Source organism: Quercus suber, unplaced genomic scaffold, assembly GCF_002906115.3.
Source record: "Quercus suber isolate HL8 unplaced genomic scaffold, Cork oak 2.0 scaffold_621, whole genome shotgun sequence".
NCBI lineage: Eukaryota > Viridiplantae > Streptophyta > Magnoliopsida > Fagales > Fagaceae > Quercus > Quercus suber.
In genome coordinates, this window is record NW_027070064.1 from 164,994 (window position 1) to 180,602 (window position 15,609).

The following is a 15,609-nucleotide window of genomic DNA, read 5'->3' on the forward strand; positions in this document are numbered from 1 at the left end:
GGGGGGTAAGGGCCGGGTTCAAATCTCCAAGAGAGAGCTTCACATACATATACATCTAAATTAGGTTAGTAGAAATTCTATATTGTAAAAAAAAAAAAAAAAAAAAAAAAAAATTCTCCAGTAATTTAGAAATTATATTGGAAATAAAGTTGAAAAATTTTATAATCTTATTTTTTGACATTTCATTTAACCATATATATATATATATATATAATCATAATTTGCATACACCATAACTTAAAAAAATTTAATGAACAATTCTACCTCTTATTTAATGTCTATGTTTTGCAAATCATCAACTAATAAATATAGAGTTCGAATTTGGTAAAGATAGAGTGTAAAACTCATGTTTTACATCATCCAATAAGAGATTGCCACATCAACATTTTACTTAAAATTTAATATATCATACCATACCTAATAACATCTCAATAAACTTCCAATTTGGTTGGATTTATATATAAGAATTTGAATTTATTGAGTGTGGTTGTGTTTATTCTCAAATATGTAATAAGATAATGTGGCATGTTAGAATTGAAGAGGTAAAACATGAGTTTCACACTACATATTTACTAAATTTAATCTCATAAATATATGATAATGATAAGAAATGTTATAAACTAGAATATGAAAAGTATAATAATACAAAAAAAAATTAAAAAAAAAAATTTCTATACAAAATCTAGGGACTAAAATAGTATTTTATCTAAAAAATTATCACGCACAACGCGCAGGTCTACAAATAGTTCCAAGAAAGTCTATGTACTGATTCTTGGGTTCTTATAATTCTCCCATGCTTGGTTAGTACTTATTGGCTGTATTTTTTTTTATTTTTTATTTTTTCACTACTTGGAGCTAATTCCAACAAATCCTAGGCCCTACCCATTTTGTTTATTCCACTTATGCCTATACATGGTTTGGTTCTCTATCCTTATTAACTGGTCTCCTTGTGGGTTTTTGAGAATATAGGGAGTTAAGACAACGAGACCCCTTGTCTCCTTCGTTGTTTGTCATAGTTATAGATGCAATTAGTAGAATGTTGGATAAGGCTATGCATGAAGGTCGATTGTCAGGTTTCAGTGTGCATAATTCAGTAGGAAACACTTTGATGGTGTCTCATCATCTCTTTGCAAATAATACTATGATTTTTTGGTGCTGATATGGATCAGCTTCTGATAATTCATTTGGCATTTATCTAGTTCAAATGTTGTGTTGGGTCTGAAAATAAACTTGGGCAAGTCTAAATTGGTTCATGTGGGGCAGTTCCTAACATTGAGGAGTTGGTGGATGGCTTAGGTTGTAAGTGGGGCTCGCTTCCAATGAAATATTTAGGCCTTCCTTTTGTTGATAAATATAAGAAGAAGACTATTTGGAATGCTATTTTAGAGAAGATGGAAGGGCAGTTTGTGGGTGAAAACAGTTATACTTATCCAAGAGACATAGAGTCACTATAATTAAAAGTACTTTATCTAATTTTCCTATACTTCTTCTCTTTATTTCCTATTCCAGCTGATGTCTTTAGTCGGATTGAATAATTTCATCAAACTTTTTATAGAGTGGTTTTGAGAATGAGTCCAAATTTCATCTAGTGAATTGGACTAAGGTTGGTCCTTTCCAGCAAGAGGGTTGACCATTAGGAGTTTGAGGCATTTCAATGAAGCTTTATAAGGGAAGTGGTTGTGGAGATTAGGATTATGTTTGTTCGTTTACACCCCTTAAACAGACTGTTTAACCTAATTTATTAACCAAGTGATTACTTAGATTAATTTTCAGATCTAGGTTAAAAACAAATAAATCATATCATGCAAAGATGCGGAAAAATAAATAACACCATGATATGATGACTCAAAAAAACCAATGAAACAAACGTTTCAAGGTAAAAACTTGGGGAAGATTTGACCTAATTATCCTCAAGTTAAATTAAATCCACTATAAGATAATTGAAATTTTTACAATTAGATTTAACCCTAAATCTATTGCTACCTCATGTAGTAACTTACTGATACGACCACATGCAAGCTCCAAATCCATGGACTCCTTCTCTTCTTGGATTTACACCAACACAAGCTGCCTTGTTTGTGACCTTGAGATCTCACTTAAAGGTTTCAGATCACCTTCAGTAATGATTTTGATGCAGCAACTATGTTCTACCAAAATTTGATTGTAGTTTTGGCTTTGGTAGATTCTTGTGTAGTTAGAAAATACAAAACCTCTTAGATCTCACAAAGAGTAACACACAAGTCTTCTAAAAGTCTTCAAAACATGGCTAGGGTTTCCCTTTTATGTGGAGAAGTTTAGATAAATCCTAAACGTTTTCACGAGCTTGGGCCTATTTAAAATTCTGCAAAAAAAAACTAGACTTGTGATTTTCGATCGGTCAAGCCTAATTCTCGATCGGTCGAGCAAGACAGAATCACACTCCCTTTTTCTGCAATCAGCTGGACTTGAACCTTGAGACAACCACTTTAAAGCATTGCCTAAAAACCTAGTCTAGACATGTTTAGTTCTCAGTTTGCTAACACAATACAAATGTGGATTCTAAATATTTAAATCTAAATCTTTAGAACCTAACAGATTAAGAGGGATGCACTTTGGAGAAGGATTAATTGAGGAAAGTATGGTTGTGAGTGGGGAAATTGGTGTTACAATTAAGTTTTTGCTCCTTATGGAGTTAGTTTGTGAAAAACTATAAGATAAGGCTGACCCAATTTCATCCAATATGAAGTAAGGGAAAGGTATAGAGTGAAGATTTGGTATGATTTGTGGTGTGGGGCAGCTCTCCAATGAGGTGCTTTCTTTGAGTATTCTAGATTACCTCTGATAAGGAGACTAGTGCGGCTGATCTTATGAAATTCACCATTATGGTCCTTCATTAGAATGCGAATTTCATGAAAGCTATTCATGATTGGGAATTAGAGTGCCTATCAAATTTTATACACTCCATCTATGGCATTCCAATGAAGGGAAGTGGTAAGGACAAGATTTGTTGGATTGTAGCTAAGAAAAAGGGTTTAGGGTTAATGGGTACTATCAGGTCTTGCTTAATGCTAATGATCAGTCATTCCCTTGGAAAAGCATATGGAAGTCAAAAATCCCGTTTAGAGTTGCTTTTTTGTATGGACTATTTCCTTGGGAAGATTTTGACAATTGACAATTTATAGAAATAGAGTGTTTGGATTTTGGGTTGGTGTTATATATGTAAATGAAACAGGGAATAGCGAACACCTATTACTCCATTGACCTATTGCTACTAATTTATGGTCTATGGTGTTTGGCTTGTTTAGAGTTTGTTGGGAGAAGTCCATGATTGTCGTTGAGTTACTAGCTTGTTGGCAATGGCGTTATGGTCTTCATCAAAATGGTTGAATTTGGTTGGCTACCCCTCACTGTTTGATGTTATTTTTTTTGTAGGGATAGGAATAACCAATGTTTTGATTATAAGTTTGCTTGACCTTGAACTATTTTTCTTTAGAATTTTGTTGGATTGGATGTCAATTTTGTGTAGTTATACTATACTTTCAATTAGTGATTTGATAGATTTGTGTAATTTAAGTGATTGATTTAATAGCCCCATTTGTATACTCCCTTTATACTTTGGGTGAATCATAGTTTTTAACATCAATAAAACTTTATTATTTATATTTAAAATCCTTCTTATTGTTATTGTCACTATTCATGCTCAAGTATATCCTTTGGTGGTTTGTAAGATAGGCTTGTGTTTGGAGATAACATCTTGGTGAGACTTCATTTGAGAAGTTAATATAAATATAAGGACACTACTTAACCAAAAGTTTAGCCAATGGGTTTGAGCCCTCTTATGTTGTATTAATCACTCACTCTTGTGGTTATTTTCCTGTGTAGGACTTCACCTTTTAATTAATTACGTCATTCACATGTGAATATTGTAACAAATCCCCCTTCACTTGTGAGCCTTCTACTACGTCACTTTTGACTACACTTCATTTGGAAGCCTTTTTCTTAATAATTCTTGGTGTCATCCATTACCATCACCAATAGAGTGCCCTTTACTCAACCACGAACAACAAACATAGAGTCTTCCTTGCACAACAATGTGAGTCACCCAACAAGCACAATTTCCTTGGACTAGCCACTAAGTTGAACCTTTTACATAGTGGACATGGGAGTCTTCCTCATTCTACTTGGTGGGACCCACTAATGAACACTCATCACTTTTTTGGGAGATAGCACTTTGTGGAGAATCTAATTAAGAGGTCAATATAACATATAAGAAGACGATAACCGAAAAGCTTAAGCCTAAGGGTTTGGACCAAGTTATGTTATATTAAATCCCTAATCATTTACATTTTCTCCACGTGAGACATCCAAACACATTTATTCCTAACAATCTATCTCTCAGTCGTGTGAGCCATTGCCTCTTTATAGGTTTTGAGAACTCTTTGTAGGCCACGAACAAGTCTTACTTGCTCCTTCTTTCCTACGAGCTCTTCTTCTCTTTGTGTGTCATCCATTTTCCTCTCATATGCCATCCATGAGAACCATGTGTTAACCCCATATGCTCATTCATGAGAACCTTATACGTCCACTTCCATGGGAACCTCTTGTTGCATCTTCCTACTTTGATCTAGCGTCATTGGTGATAATATATTTTGTTGGGCCTCTTTCCACGCTCATTTGTGGGTACTTTATGGGCTTGCTTAGTATGATGCACACTTGTGTGGGATCCAAGTACACGCGCCCTATCCTTGCTCTAATTGCAAAATGGATCGTGATAGCCCTTACCACTTACTATGCACCACATATTGACCTTAAAGAGACTTTAAAATTAAAAAAAAAAAAAAAAAAAAAAAGCTTTGGTTCTTCTTAGGAGTCTACAAGTTTGAAGCTTACGAGTTGTTCCTTCCAGAAAAGCTTTTGAACAAATTTCTGGCGCAATGGAAAAATCAGTTAGTTTCAGAAAATTGGAAAGGTTATGAAGAGAGAAAAGTGTGTAGAGCTCCAGTAGGCAGAAACTTACAAATTTTGTCGACAGGGTGGTGCAGAGTGCTCTGACAAATTATTGTAAGAAAGATCTATTTGGCTGCACAAATTATATTAGAACTTGAGAAATGCTATTAACACCTTAGCATAATATTTAGACCCCTTAATCCAATTTTATAGCTTAAACAAAATAAGACAAAATCAACCAATTAGTCTAATATATGTGTTTATCCAAAATTTCATATCGCAAGCATACTCACGAATGAACTAAAACATATAAATAGTAATATGAAAATTTGGAAAATAAATCAAACCAAATGTAAACACAAAGACGTGTTTACAAAGAGGAAAACCCAAGTAGTTGGGTGGAAAAAACCTCTCTGCTGACACTACTATTAGAAAACTCCACTAGTATGAATAGTTGCAGTACAAGGATGATTATAAACACTCCAAGTCTATATCCCCTAAGTACTTGAGCCACCAAACTTGATTTGGATTTGAGACAACTCCAACGGCTTCCAAACTAATCAATTCTCTAACACTCAAATATGGTGAAGAATATGATGGTTAAAATATCCTCCTTCAAATATATTAATGGTGAGAGGGAAAGGAGAAGAAAGAATGAAAGAATTCACTCTAACGTCATGGTTTCTCTCTCTCATACAAAGGTTGGGATGAACAATGCTCACTCTTGGTTTATGAGATTTGCTCACACTCTTTTCACACATCCAACATCCAGAGAGTGTGTTTCTTGGCTTATATGTTAAAGTTGGAAAAATCAGATCAGGCCTGTGCAAGACATTCTGTATGCATGCAGCTTGCGACCGCTAGTTGCGACTTGCATAAATAAAAGACTCCATCTTTAGCTTCCACGTGTCAACTTGTAGGCTAAGCAGGTCGCAGGCAGGGTGCAGAATGTAGCTTTGACCAAGATTTGACCTAGCTCAAGTACATTCTACCCAAAAACAATAATGCCCAAAAAAAAAAAGCATAAAAATGAGAGAATTAATTATAACCAAATTAAGCCAAAAAAAACATGGACTTAACATGATTCACTACAACTCGCAACAAAAAGACAAATTGATACTTTATAAGAGTATTTAGCCAAAATTATTAATACCTTAAATTATTCAAAATGGATATAAAATTGGTAAAAAGAAATTGTTTCAATAATTCAGAAACAGCATCACAGAAAATATGTCCTTTTGAAGTTTGAATTAATTGTCAGTCAATGTTATCACTGTAGGCTTTCTTCTCGAAATTATCTAGGAAAAGAAAGATTTTGGGTAATGTATATATAAAGTCCCTAAAGTAGCATTATGATAACGTGTAGAGTAATATATCTTACGTATAACACTGTTCTAATATCGTGAAGTAAGTAACATTAAAAATATGTTTGTGCAAGAGTAATTCTATAGACAACAATTAAGTTGGCGAGTTTCATTGGTTCTCATATAAGCCCATCATTGACATCACTTTTTTACCTACTAATAACTTGCCATCTCAAGAGTTGTTAATTTTTTTGTGACTCTAAACTTATTGTTTGTCTAGAGTCACACAAAATTGCAAAATTGATGTAGAATTTAGGATAAAACCGTACAAGCGATTGTCTCTGTCCTTGATGAATTCTGGAATAGGTCCATTGAGAAAATTGCTTGTCAGATACCTATTTAGTAAGAGAACACAATATCATCAATAAACATTTAATAGCATGACTATATTTGAGGGCCTTGCTCTATTTTCTTTTGTAATTTTGGTAATATTTGAATACCAAATTTTCTTAAAAGGCCCAATTAGGTCCTTTTAGGTTAGTCTATGTAGAGGATTCTAGTTTTAGGTGTATGCGGAGTGAAGTTCCTCACAGATTGACCCATAGATGTTGACCAAAACTCATTGTCCAAACCCAATTATATAAGGTCCTTTTAGGTTACATATCGTTGTGTGCTCTAGCTGCTTGAATGTTTGTTTGAATTTACTCTACAATTGAATCTGATTAAGGGTTTAGTAGTGAAGCTTACATGAACTTCAAAAAATTTAGATCATGCAGATCTGGAATATGTCCCTCCAATCTATTGAAGCTGAGATCTCTGTAAGAATATAACAATACAGATGTCATAATAACAGAAAAGATGGTTTATATTACTGTACAACTGAATATAGAAAAACTTATAAAACAAAAATGCCCACTACTAAAAAGCATGTAAGTCAAAATCGAAAAAATTATATTTTGTGAAAACAAAATGATAGAGAAACACCAAAAATATTCAATCAATCAGAGGATACAAATTTTAGCTCAGATACCACATCTCTGTCAAATAGTTCCCAATTTAGCCTTGTTTCTTTTTTAACTTTATAAAATATTGCCAAAATTTTTATTTTTTCTTTTCTAATTATGATTTTTGCCACAATTTTTATTAAAATAATTACGTCCTCTAAGTTCTAGAGAATAAAGAATTATAGAAAGTCGAAGTCTTTAAACTTCTTAATTTATAATTTCGATTTGAACTTTCATATGCATGTATAATAAGTAATGGGATAATTGTGCATGTTTTGTCCAATCGTATAAGGCTGCAGTTCACTTATTTTCCAGTAAAAGAGAAAGTATAGAAGAACTACAAAATTTTGAGTTGTATCATGTTTGATATATATTTAGGAATTTGTCCAAAGATATTACAGCTCCTCAACATCCTGCAATGTAAACAAACATCAGGTAAGGTGAACCTGCTATAAACTTTGTATCATTCCAATTCATTGCACTTTACAACAAAAGAAAGGCTTACAATTTTGTCATGTTTGTCATGCTACTTAAGTTTGGAAATTTTGAAGCCTCTCCAACTAAGTCACTGATCCTTCTACATGGAGTTTCATCATCAATAACCATTAGTTCCTCAGGAAAAAAAAAATCTTAAATTTAAAAATTAAATGACTATATCCTAGTGATTATACGACACAAGAAGTCTAACTTAGCAGGCAAAACTCACAGCTCTGTTAAGTTACTCAAGATAGAAATGCTAGAAGGAATTGGCCCCTCAAAACCACTAGCTTGGATCTCTCTGTTAACAACACATTTCAAATGGATTTAGATCACACCTGAAACCTTTTACTATAAAGAGATTTAGATAAGGATGTTAGAAAAGCACATACAATTTCTCAAGTTGTTTCCAACTTCGGAAAAAGTCAGGCATTCTTCCAGTGAAGTTGTTACTGCTAATTCTACTGCATGTATCCCAAAACAGAAACATTATTGAACAAAATACAAACAAGAAGAATGCTACAATCACCAAAATGACTAAGATTTTTTTCAAGGAAAATCTAAAAGTACTACCAGTCACAAAAAAGGTTTTAAACACTTACAGCTCCGTTAATTTGGTCAACTTAGTAATTGCGAATGGCAACTCTCCCGAGAGATTGTTAGCACTAAGAATGCTACAGTCACCAAAATTAAAGTTGAGGTCATTTCATGTGTTCAGGATTAATCAAATCAATGACATTTTAGAAATGACAAATCAAAATTTATTTGAAATATTAAGGGAAAAAACACAGAGAAACTCACAAATTCTCCAAGTTAACCAACTTTCCAAGCTCAAGGGGAACCATTCCTGAAAACATATTGTTCTTGATATTCCTGAATGTATAATATATTCGTAAATATTAAAGCCGGTTAGACCAAATGGAAGTATGACATAATTTACTGTCTATATGACGAGTGATGATAGAAATACTTCAATTTTTTGTGCTCTGAGTCACCAATCACCAATAAACAATTCAAACATTCATTCATTAGGTGATAGACGTCTACTAATCACTTTTATTGCCATATCAGTTTGTAACTTTCAGTAACTTGAGCATTTTCCAAAAAAAATGATAAAATAAGAGCATACATATATCTAAGTGTGGTAACGCTTCCCAAGAAGCTTGGAATTGGTCCTGATAAGTTGTTCATAGAGAGGGACCTGTAGCAAATTCATTTAATTAAATAAGAATGAGCCTTTAATGGCTAATCTTGGACATGAACTGAGGAATCACTTACAAAAATTCCAACTTCGTAGAAGCCCATTCGTGGGGTATGTTACCACCAAGGAAGTTACGACTGAGATCACTATAATCAAGAGGAAATTGTGCAATTATGTGGTTAAATCAATTATGGGCGTGGTAATTAGTAAAACAAATAATGGGTACTCTTTCTTACAGGTACATCAGGTAGGGTAACTTCACCAGAGATCGTGGAAGCACACCGCCGAGATCCTGCTCTTTAAGAATCCTGTGTGACGAGGATATTTTGAATTGCTTAGATAAAGAGGGAGAGAAAGAGAGATAAAAAAGAGGGAAAGTATTAATAAAGTTTTAGGATAAGATCTCTTATTAATGCTCTATTTCCATCTCATTTAAAAAAAAATTAAATTAATATTATGCACTTACAACCAACTAAAAATTTCCCAAAATTTTAAAGAATAGTATTTTTAGGAGGACGTGCATCTCGGCCCCCAATCAGGTATTGTCCTGCCTCCCACCGTGTACCACTACTAGTGGTACACTCATCCTTAGGCCAAAGGCTTATAAGACATGGGTGGGAGGCATCTCTCCCCGATGTGGGAATGAACAAACTCTTGAGGATAGGCTTAACGCTGTTTCCAAAGAGGACAATACCTGATTAGGGGCCGAGACGAAAGTTCTCCCACAATATTTATTACACACAAACTATTTTACACACTTTTACACATGCTCCAAAAGTAATATCCCTACTATTTTAAACTTACAGTCAATTTGATTCTTACCGTTAAATCACTAACGAAAAATGCTTATGTGGCAAACAATTTACACATTTAGCATATTTAATATTTAAATATTAGATTAGATGCTGATGTGTCTAAGTTTAAGTGGCCATGTCAACACTTAGGTGGTGAAAAAAGCCACATAAGCTTTTATATATATTTTTGTCTTTTTGTTTTTTATAAACCTACTATCTCACAAAAATAAAACCAAATTTCTTAAATAATAGTATTTCCTATCTCTCTTTCTCTCTCTCTCTCTGCGTGATGAGGAGCCAAACCCAACAACAATCATTGTCACTCCAACGCCATAGCCAATCCTTCAACTCAAACTCCATTGTTCTGACCAATGTCCATGTGCGATAAGGAGCCCATGGGATGCTATTGTTGCACAAGGTGGCAACGATCCGAGGCTAGGTCCATAATGGTCGAGCTTGAGACGAGGAGATCCGAGTTAGGTGGGTCAGGATCAATTGGATTTGGTTTTCTTTGGGGTTGTTGGCCACAAATCAAGCTCTGTTGTGGATTTGGGTTTAATATGGTATTGGACGGTTAGGGTATTGGTGGATTTGGGTTTGTAGTCAAGGATTTTAGGATTAGTTTGAATCTTTGAATTTGGGGCTTTTGTTTGAAATATCTAGAATTAGTTTGAAACTGGATTTGGTGGATCTGCATCTGGGTTTTCTTTTAGGCGAAGATTTAGTCTTTTAGAAACAACATTGCCTATGCTGATTTAAGATTGTTGGACTAAATTATTGTTTAGTTACCAAGAAATTGCAAGAAAGGAAAAAAAAAAAACAAAATCAATAAAATAAAAATGAAATTCTGCCAGGTAAAGAAAATTGTGAGAAACTTAGAAGAAATAAATACAAGACGGAAAAAATTAGTAAAGAAAAGAAAATTATTTTTTAAAGTTGATGTGGTTTTTTTTGCCACCTAGGCGCTGACATGGCCACTTAAACTTAGATACATCAGTATCTGATACAATTTTTTAATATTAAATAAGCCAAATGTACAAACTGTTTGCCACATAAGCATTTTCCGTTAGTGAGTTAACGGCAGTGACCAAATTGATTGTAAGTTTACAATAGTAGAGACCAAATTGACTAATACCAAAACATAGGGACCAAAATAGTGTTTTTGCCTTGAATAAAACAAATTCTACATATTGTATAATTTCTCAAGCAATACAATAAGACCCGTACATAGTAGAGGTGACAATTTTTACCTAAACCTATTAAATCACCTATGACCCACTTAATTTGGATAATATTCGGGTTAAATGGACAAGACCCAAATGGGTAATTCAATTAAATAAGTCTTTGGAGGTAAGCCAACTGGGTACTCAAGTATCCATCTAAAATTTAAAGTTTAATACATATATATATATATATATAAAGAAGGAAGAAGCTACGGTAAACCCTAATAAGCTAAACCAGCTGCCACTTCTTCCATCTAATGAGGAGAAAATTTTCACACTATGCAGTCTGCTCTTTTGGTTGATTAGCAAAATAAAAGTTTAACTTTTACTTACAATGCAACGACGTGGCATAAACTATCAGGGTAGGAGCAATTGCAAAAGAGAGAATTGTTGCATGGTGGCCTCCAATCCAATCTTGGCGTTAACCAACTTAGGTCATTTATGCATTGTTCCACATTGATATTCCAGTCTTTCTTTCCCAATTGTTCAGCTATTTCACTAAGGGCTTTCACTGCATGATAAATCAAACTTAATCAATTTCCTTTTAACCTTTTACCTTTTTTGTTGGCTTTAGATTTAATATAGTCAATAGCATTCAAATTCCTTGACCAAGTAATAAATTCAAATAATGTAATATTATGATCATAAAAATATAAATTAAAGTTTAACTTAAAAATGTTATATCCGCAATATTTTCACAATAAATCTTAAGGACTAAATTCGTGGGGTATGTTACCACCAAGGAAGTTACGACTGAGATCACTATAATCAAGAGGAAATTGTGCAATTATGTGGTTAAATCAATTATGGGCGTGGTAATTAGTAAAACAAATAATGGGTACTCTTTCTTACAGGTACATCAGGTAGGGTAACTTCACCAGAGATCGTGGAAGCACACCGCCGAGATCCTGCTCTTTAAGAATCCTGTGTGACGAGGATATTTTGAATTGCTTAGATAAAGAGGGAGAGAGAGAGAGATAAAAAAGAGGGAAAGTATTAATAAAGTTTTGGGATAAGATCTCTTATTAATGCTCTATTTCCATCTCATTTAAAAAAAAATTAAATTAATATTATGCACTTACAACCAACTAAAAATTTGAGAGAATCAAGATTCAATTGGAATAAAGGGGATCAGTTTCCCAAAATTTTAAAGAATAGTATTTTTAGGAGGACGTGCATCTCGGCCCCCAATCAGGTATTGTCCTGTACACTCATCCTTAGGCCAAAGGCTTATAAAGCATGGGTGGGAGGCATCTCTCCCCGATGTGGGAATGAACAAACCCTTGAGGATAGGCTTAACGCTGTTTCCAAAGAGGACAATACCTGATTAGGGGCCGAGACGAAAGTTCTCCCACAATATTTATTACACACAAACTATTTTACACACTTTTACACATGCTCCAAAAGTAATATCCCTACTATTTTAAACTTACAGTCAATTTGATTCTTACCGTTAAATCACTAACGAAAAATGCTTATGTGGCAAACAATTTACACATTTAGCATATTTAATATTTAAATATTAGATTAGATGCTGATGTGTCTAAGTTTAAGTGGCCATGTCAACACTTAGGTGGTGAAAAAAGCCACATAAGCTTTTATATATATTTTTGTCTTTTTGTTTTTTATAAACCTACTATCTCACAAAAATAAAACCAAATTTCTTAAATAATAGTATTTCCTATCTCTCTTTCTCTCTCTCTCTCTGCGTGATGAGGAGCCAAACCCAACAACAATCATTGTCACTCCAACGCCATAGCCAATCCTTCAACTCAAACTCCATTGTTCTGACCAATGTCCATGTGCGATAAGGAGCCCATGGGATGCTATTGTTGCACAAGGTGGCAACGATCCGAGGCTAGGTCCATAATGGTCGAGCTTGAGACGAGGAGATCCGAGTTAGGTGGGTCAGGATCAATTGGATTTGGTTTTCTTTGGGGTTGTTGGCCACAAATCAAGCTCTGTTGTGGATTTGGGTTTAAGATGGTATTGGACGGTTAGGGTATTGGTGGATTTGGGTTTGTAGTCAAGGATTTTAGGATTAGTTTGAATCTTTGAATTTGGGGCTTTTGTTTGAAATATCTAGAATTAGTTTGAAACTGGATTTGGTGGATCTGCATCTGGGTTTTCTTTTAGGCGAAGATTTAGTCTTTTAGAAACAACATTGCCTATGCTGATTTAAGATTGTTGGACTAAATTATTGTTTAGTTACCAAGAAATTGCAAGAAAGGAAAAAAAAAAAACAAAATCAATAAAATAAAAATGAAATTCTGCCAGGTAAAGAAAATTGTGAGAAACTTAGAAGAAATAAATACAAGACGGAAAAAATTAGTAAAGAAAAGAAAATTATTTTTTAAAGTTGATGTGGTTTTTTTTGCCACCTAGGCGCTGACATGGCCACTTAAACTTAGATACATCAGTATCTGATACAATTTTTTAATATTAAATAAGCCAAATGTACAAACTGTTTGCCACATAAGCATTTTCCGTTAGTGAGTTAACGGCAGTGACCAAATTGATTGTAAGTTTACAATAGTAGAGACCAAATTGACTAATACCAAAACATAGGGACCAAAATAGTGTTTTTGCCTTGAATAAAACAAATTCTACATATTGTATAATTTCTCAAGCAATACAATAAGACCCGTACATAGTAGAGGTGACAATTTTTACCTAAACCTATTAAATCACCTATGACCCACTTAATTTGGATAATATTCGGGTTAAATGGACAAGACCCAAATGGGTAATTCAATTAAATAAGTCTTTGGAGGTAAGCCAACTGGGTACTCAAGTATCCATCTAAAATTTAAAGTTTAATACATATATATATATATATATAAAGAAGGAAGAAGCTACGGTAAACCCTAATAAGCTAAACCAGCTGCCACTTCTTCCATCTAATGAGGAGAAAATTTTCACACTATGCAGTCTGCTCTTTTGGTTGATTAGCAAAATAAAAGTTTAACTTTTACTTACAATGCAACGACGTGGCATAAACTATCAGGGTAGGAGCAATTGCAAAAGAGAGAATTGTTGCATGGTGGCCTCCAATCCAATCTTGGCGTTAACCAACTTAGGTCATTTATGCATTGTTCCACATTGATATTCCAGTCTTTCTTTCCCAATTGTTCAGCTATTTCACTAAGGGCTTTCACTGCATGATAAATCAAACTTAATCAATTTCCTTTTAACCTTTTACCTTTTTTGTTGGCTTTAGATTTAATATAGTCAATAGCATTCAAATTCCTTGACCAAGTAATAAATTCAAATAATGTAATATTATGATCATAAAAATATAAATTAAAGTTTAACTTAAAAATGTTATATCCGCAATATTTTCACAATAAATCTTAAGGACTAAGTTACTATTAGCTATTATGGGTGGAGAAAATAGTCATTTAAGCTGTGAATTCAAATTAGAATCATAAAAACTTATCACTGCGGAACTTGAACATTGAGATGCGCATTAAAAATTTTAAGAAAGGGAAAAAAATCCAATTGTAATGCCTCATTAATGGATCAAGCAAATTAAAAGAATTCAAATCAAAATCTTCGAAGTTATCTCAAGGTCTTTTCTTCTCCCACATTTTATTTTGAGCTATGAGAAATTGAATAAGCAATTGGGCACTTTCATTGGGACAATTGACTATGGGTACCCTATCTATCTATGAAAAGTACTAAAATGGTTGGGCTAATGAGGTGGCACCGAGTTTGTTAATGCCTTCATTTCAACATAATAGGTTGAGAGGCTTGAATCTCACCTAATACCTTTTAGTGTTTCTATTGATGACAAAGTTAATTCTAAATTTTATTATTAGTATAAGAAAAAAATGACTTAATTTATTAAATGGAAAAAAAAAATATTAAAACAGTAAATATAAGACAAATGTAACCTATAATTTGTTTTCCCATGCTTGGTTTCAATTGATGTTTTCATGCCTAGTTTAGAGTTAGTATATGCTTAAGCTATTCATTCATAATTTAAGCTCACTATAAATAGATATTTCGAACAAGTAAAAAATATAGATAATCAATATATAGTCATTCTCTTATGAAGTTCAAACTTCAAAGATTCATATAAATATAAGATATTCACACAAATTACCTGAATACTTAAAAAGTAAAATTAAAAATAAATTAACGTAGAAGTATATATCTACAACATGATCATATATTTGAAAATTTTAAAATATTCTATGTAGGCCTTGACTCTCTAAAGATGATGCATGAGTTTTTATTTTTTATTTTTTTTATTAGCTTAAAAGTACCAATATTTATTCTTTCTATCTTAGATTTCATTTTGAAGTATCAAAATATGGCTTGATTGCAAAAGACTTTAAAACGTATATAACATTGTTAAAGAACTATAAAATTCAACACATTAGTTAGAAAATATTGTGATAATATTGGTTCGAGATATTTTGGTCATTTTATGAGTTTTAAGAGTATTTTGGTAATTTTATAGTTTTTGGTTATTTTGATCATTTTTTTGAGTTTTGGGATATTTTGATATTTTTTAGATTTCAGAAATATTTTGGTTATTTTTAGATTTTGGGGTATTCTATCTTTAGCCATTTTGTTTTAGTGGCATTTTGATAATTTTGATAATTGGGTGGGTTGGAGTTTATCAAGAATAATTAGGTTGGATTGAATTTAGGTCAAAAGAAATTAGTTAAA

General features: G+C 33.0%; 2 protein-coding genes across 2 annotated transcripts in view; both read right to left on the minus strand.

The window, feature by feature from the left end:
- LOC111996496 (probable leucine-rich repeat receptor-like serine/threonine-protein kinase At3g14840) overlaps positions 1–11,446 on the minus strand; it is a gene marked incomplete in the record, with an annotated part of 19,456 nt that extends 8,010 nt beyond the window's left edge. The window contains 14 exon segments of the mRNA XM_065765315.1: positions 4,878–4,905; positions 4,997–5,059; positions 6,560–6,625; positions 6,978–7,046; positions 7,576–7,647; positions 7,740–7,811; positions 7,941–8,012; positions 8,104–8,175; positions 8,314–8,385; positions 8,513–8,584; positions 8,841–8,912; positions 8,990–9,058; positions 9,149–9,220; positions 11,263–11,446. Of these exon segments, the coding sequence (XP_065621387.1) occupies positions 4,878–4,905; positions 4,997–5,059; positions 6,560–6,625; positions 6,978–7,046; positions 7,576–7,647; positions 7,740–7,811; positions 7,941–8,012; positions 8,104–8,175; positions 8,314–8,385; positions 8,513–8,584; positions 8,841–8,912; positions 8,990–9,058; positions 9,149–9,156 (807 nt within the window).
- The window catches only part of LOC111996497 (probable leucine-rich repeat receptor-like serine/threonine-protein kinase At3g14840), a 71,222-nt gene that overhangs the window by 55,177 nt on the left and 436 nt on the right, over positions 1–15,609 (minus strand).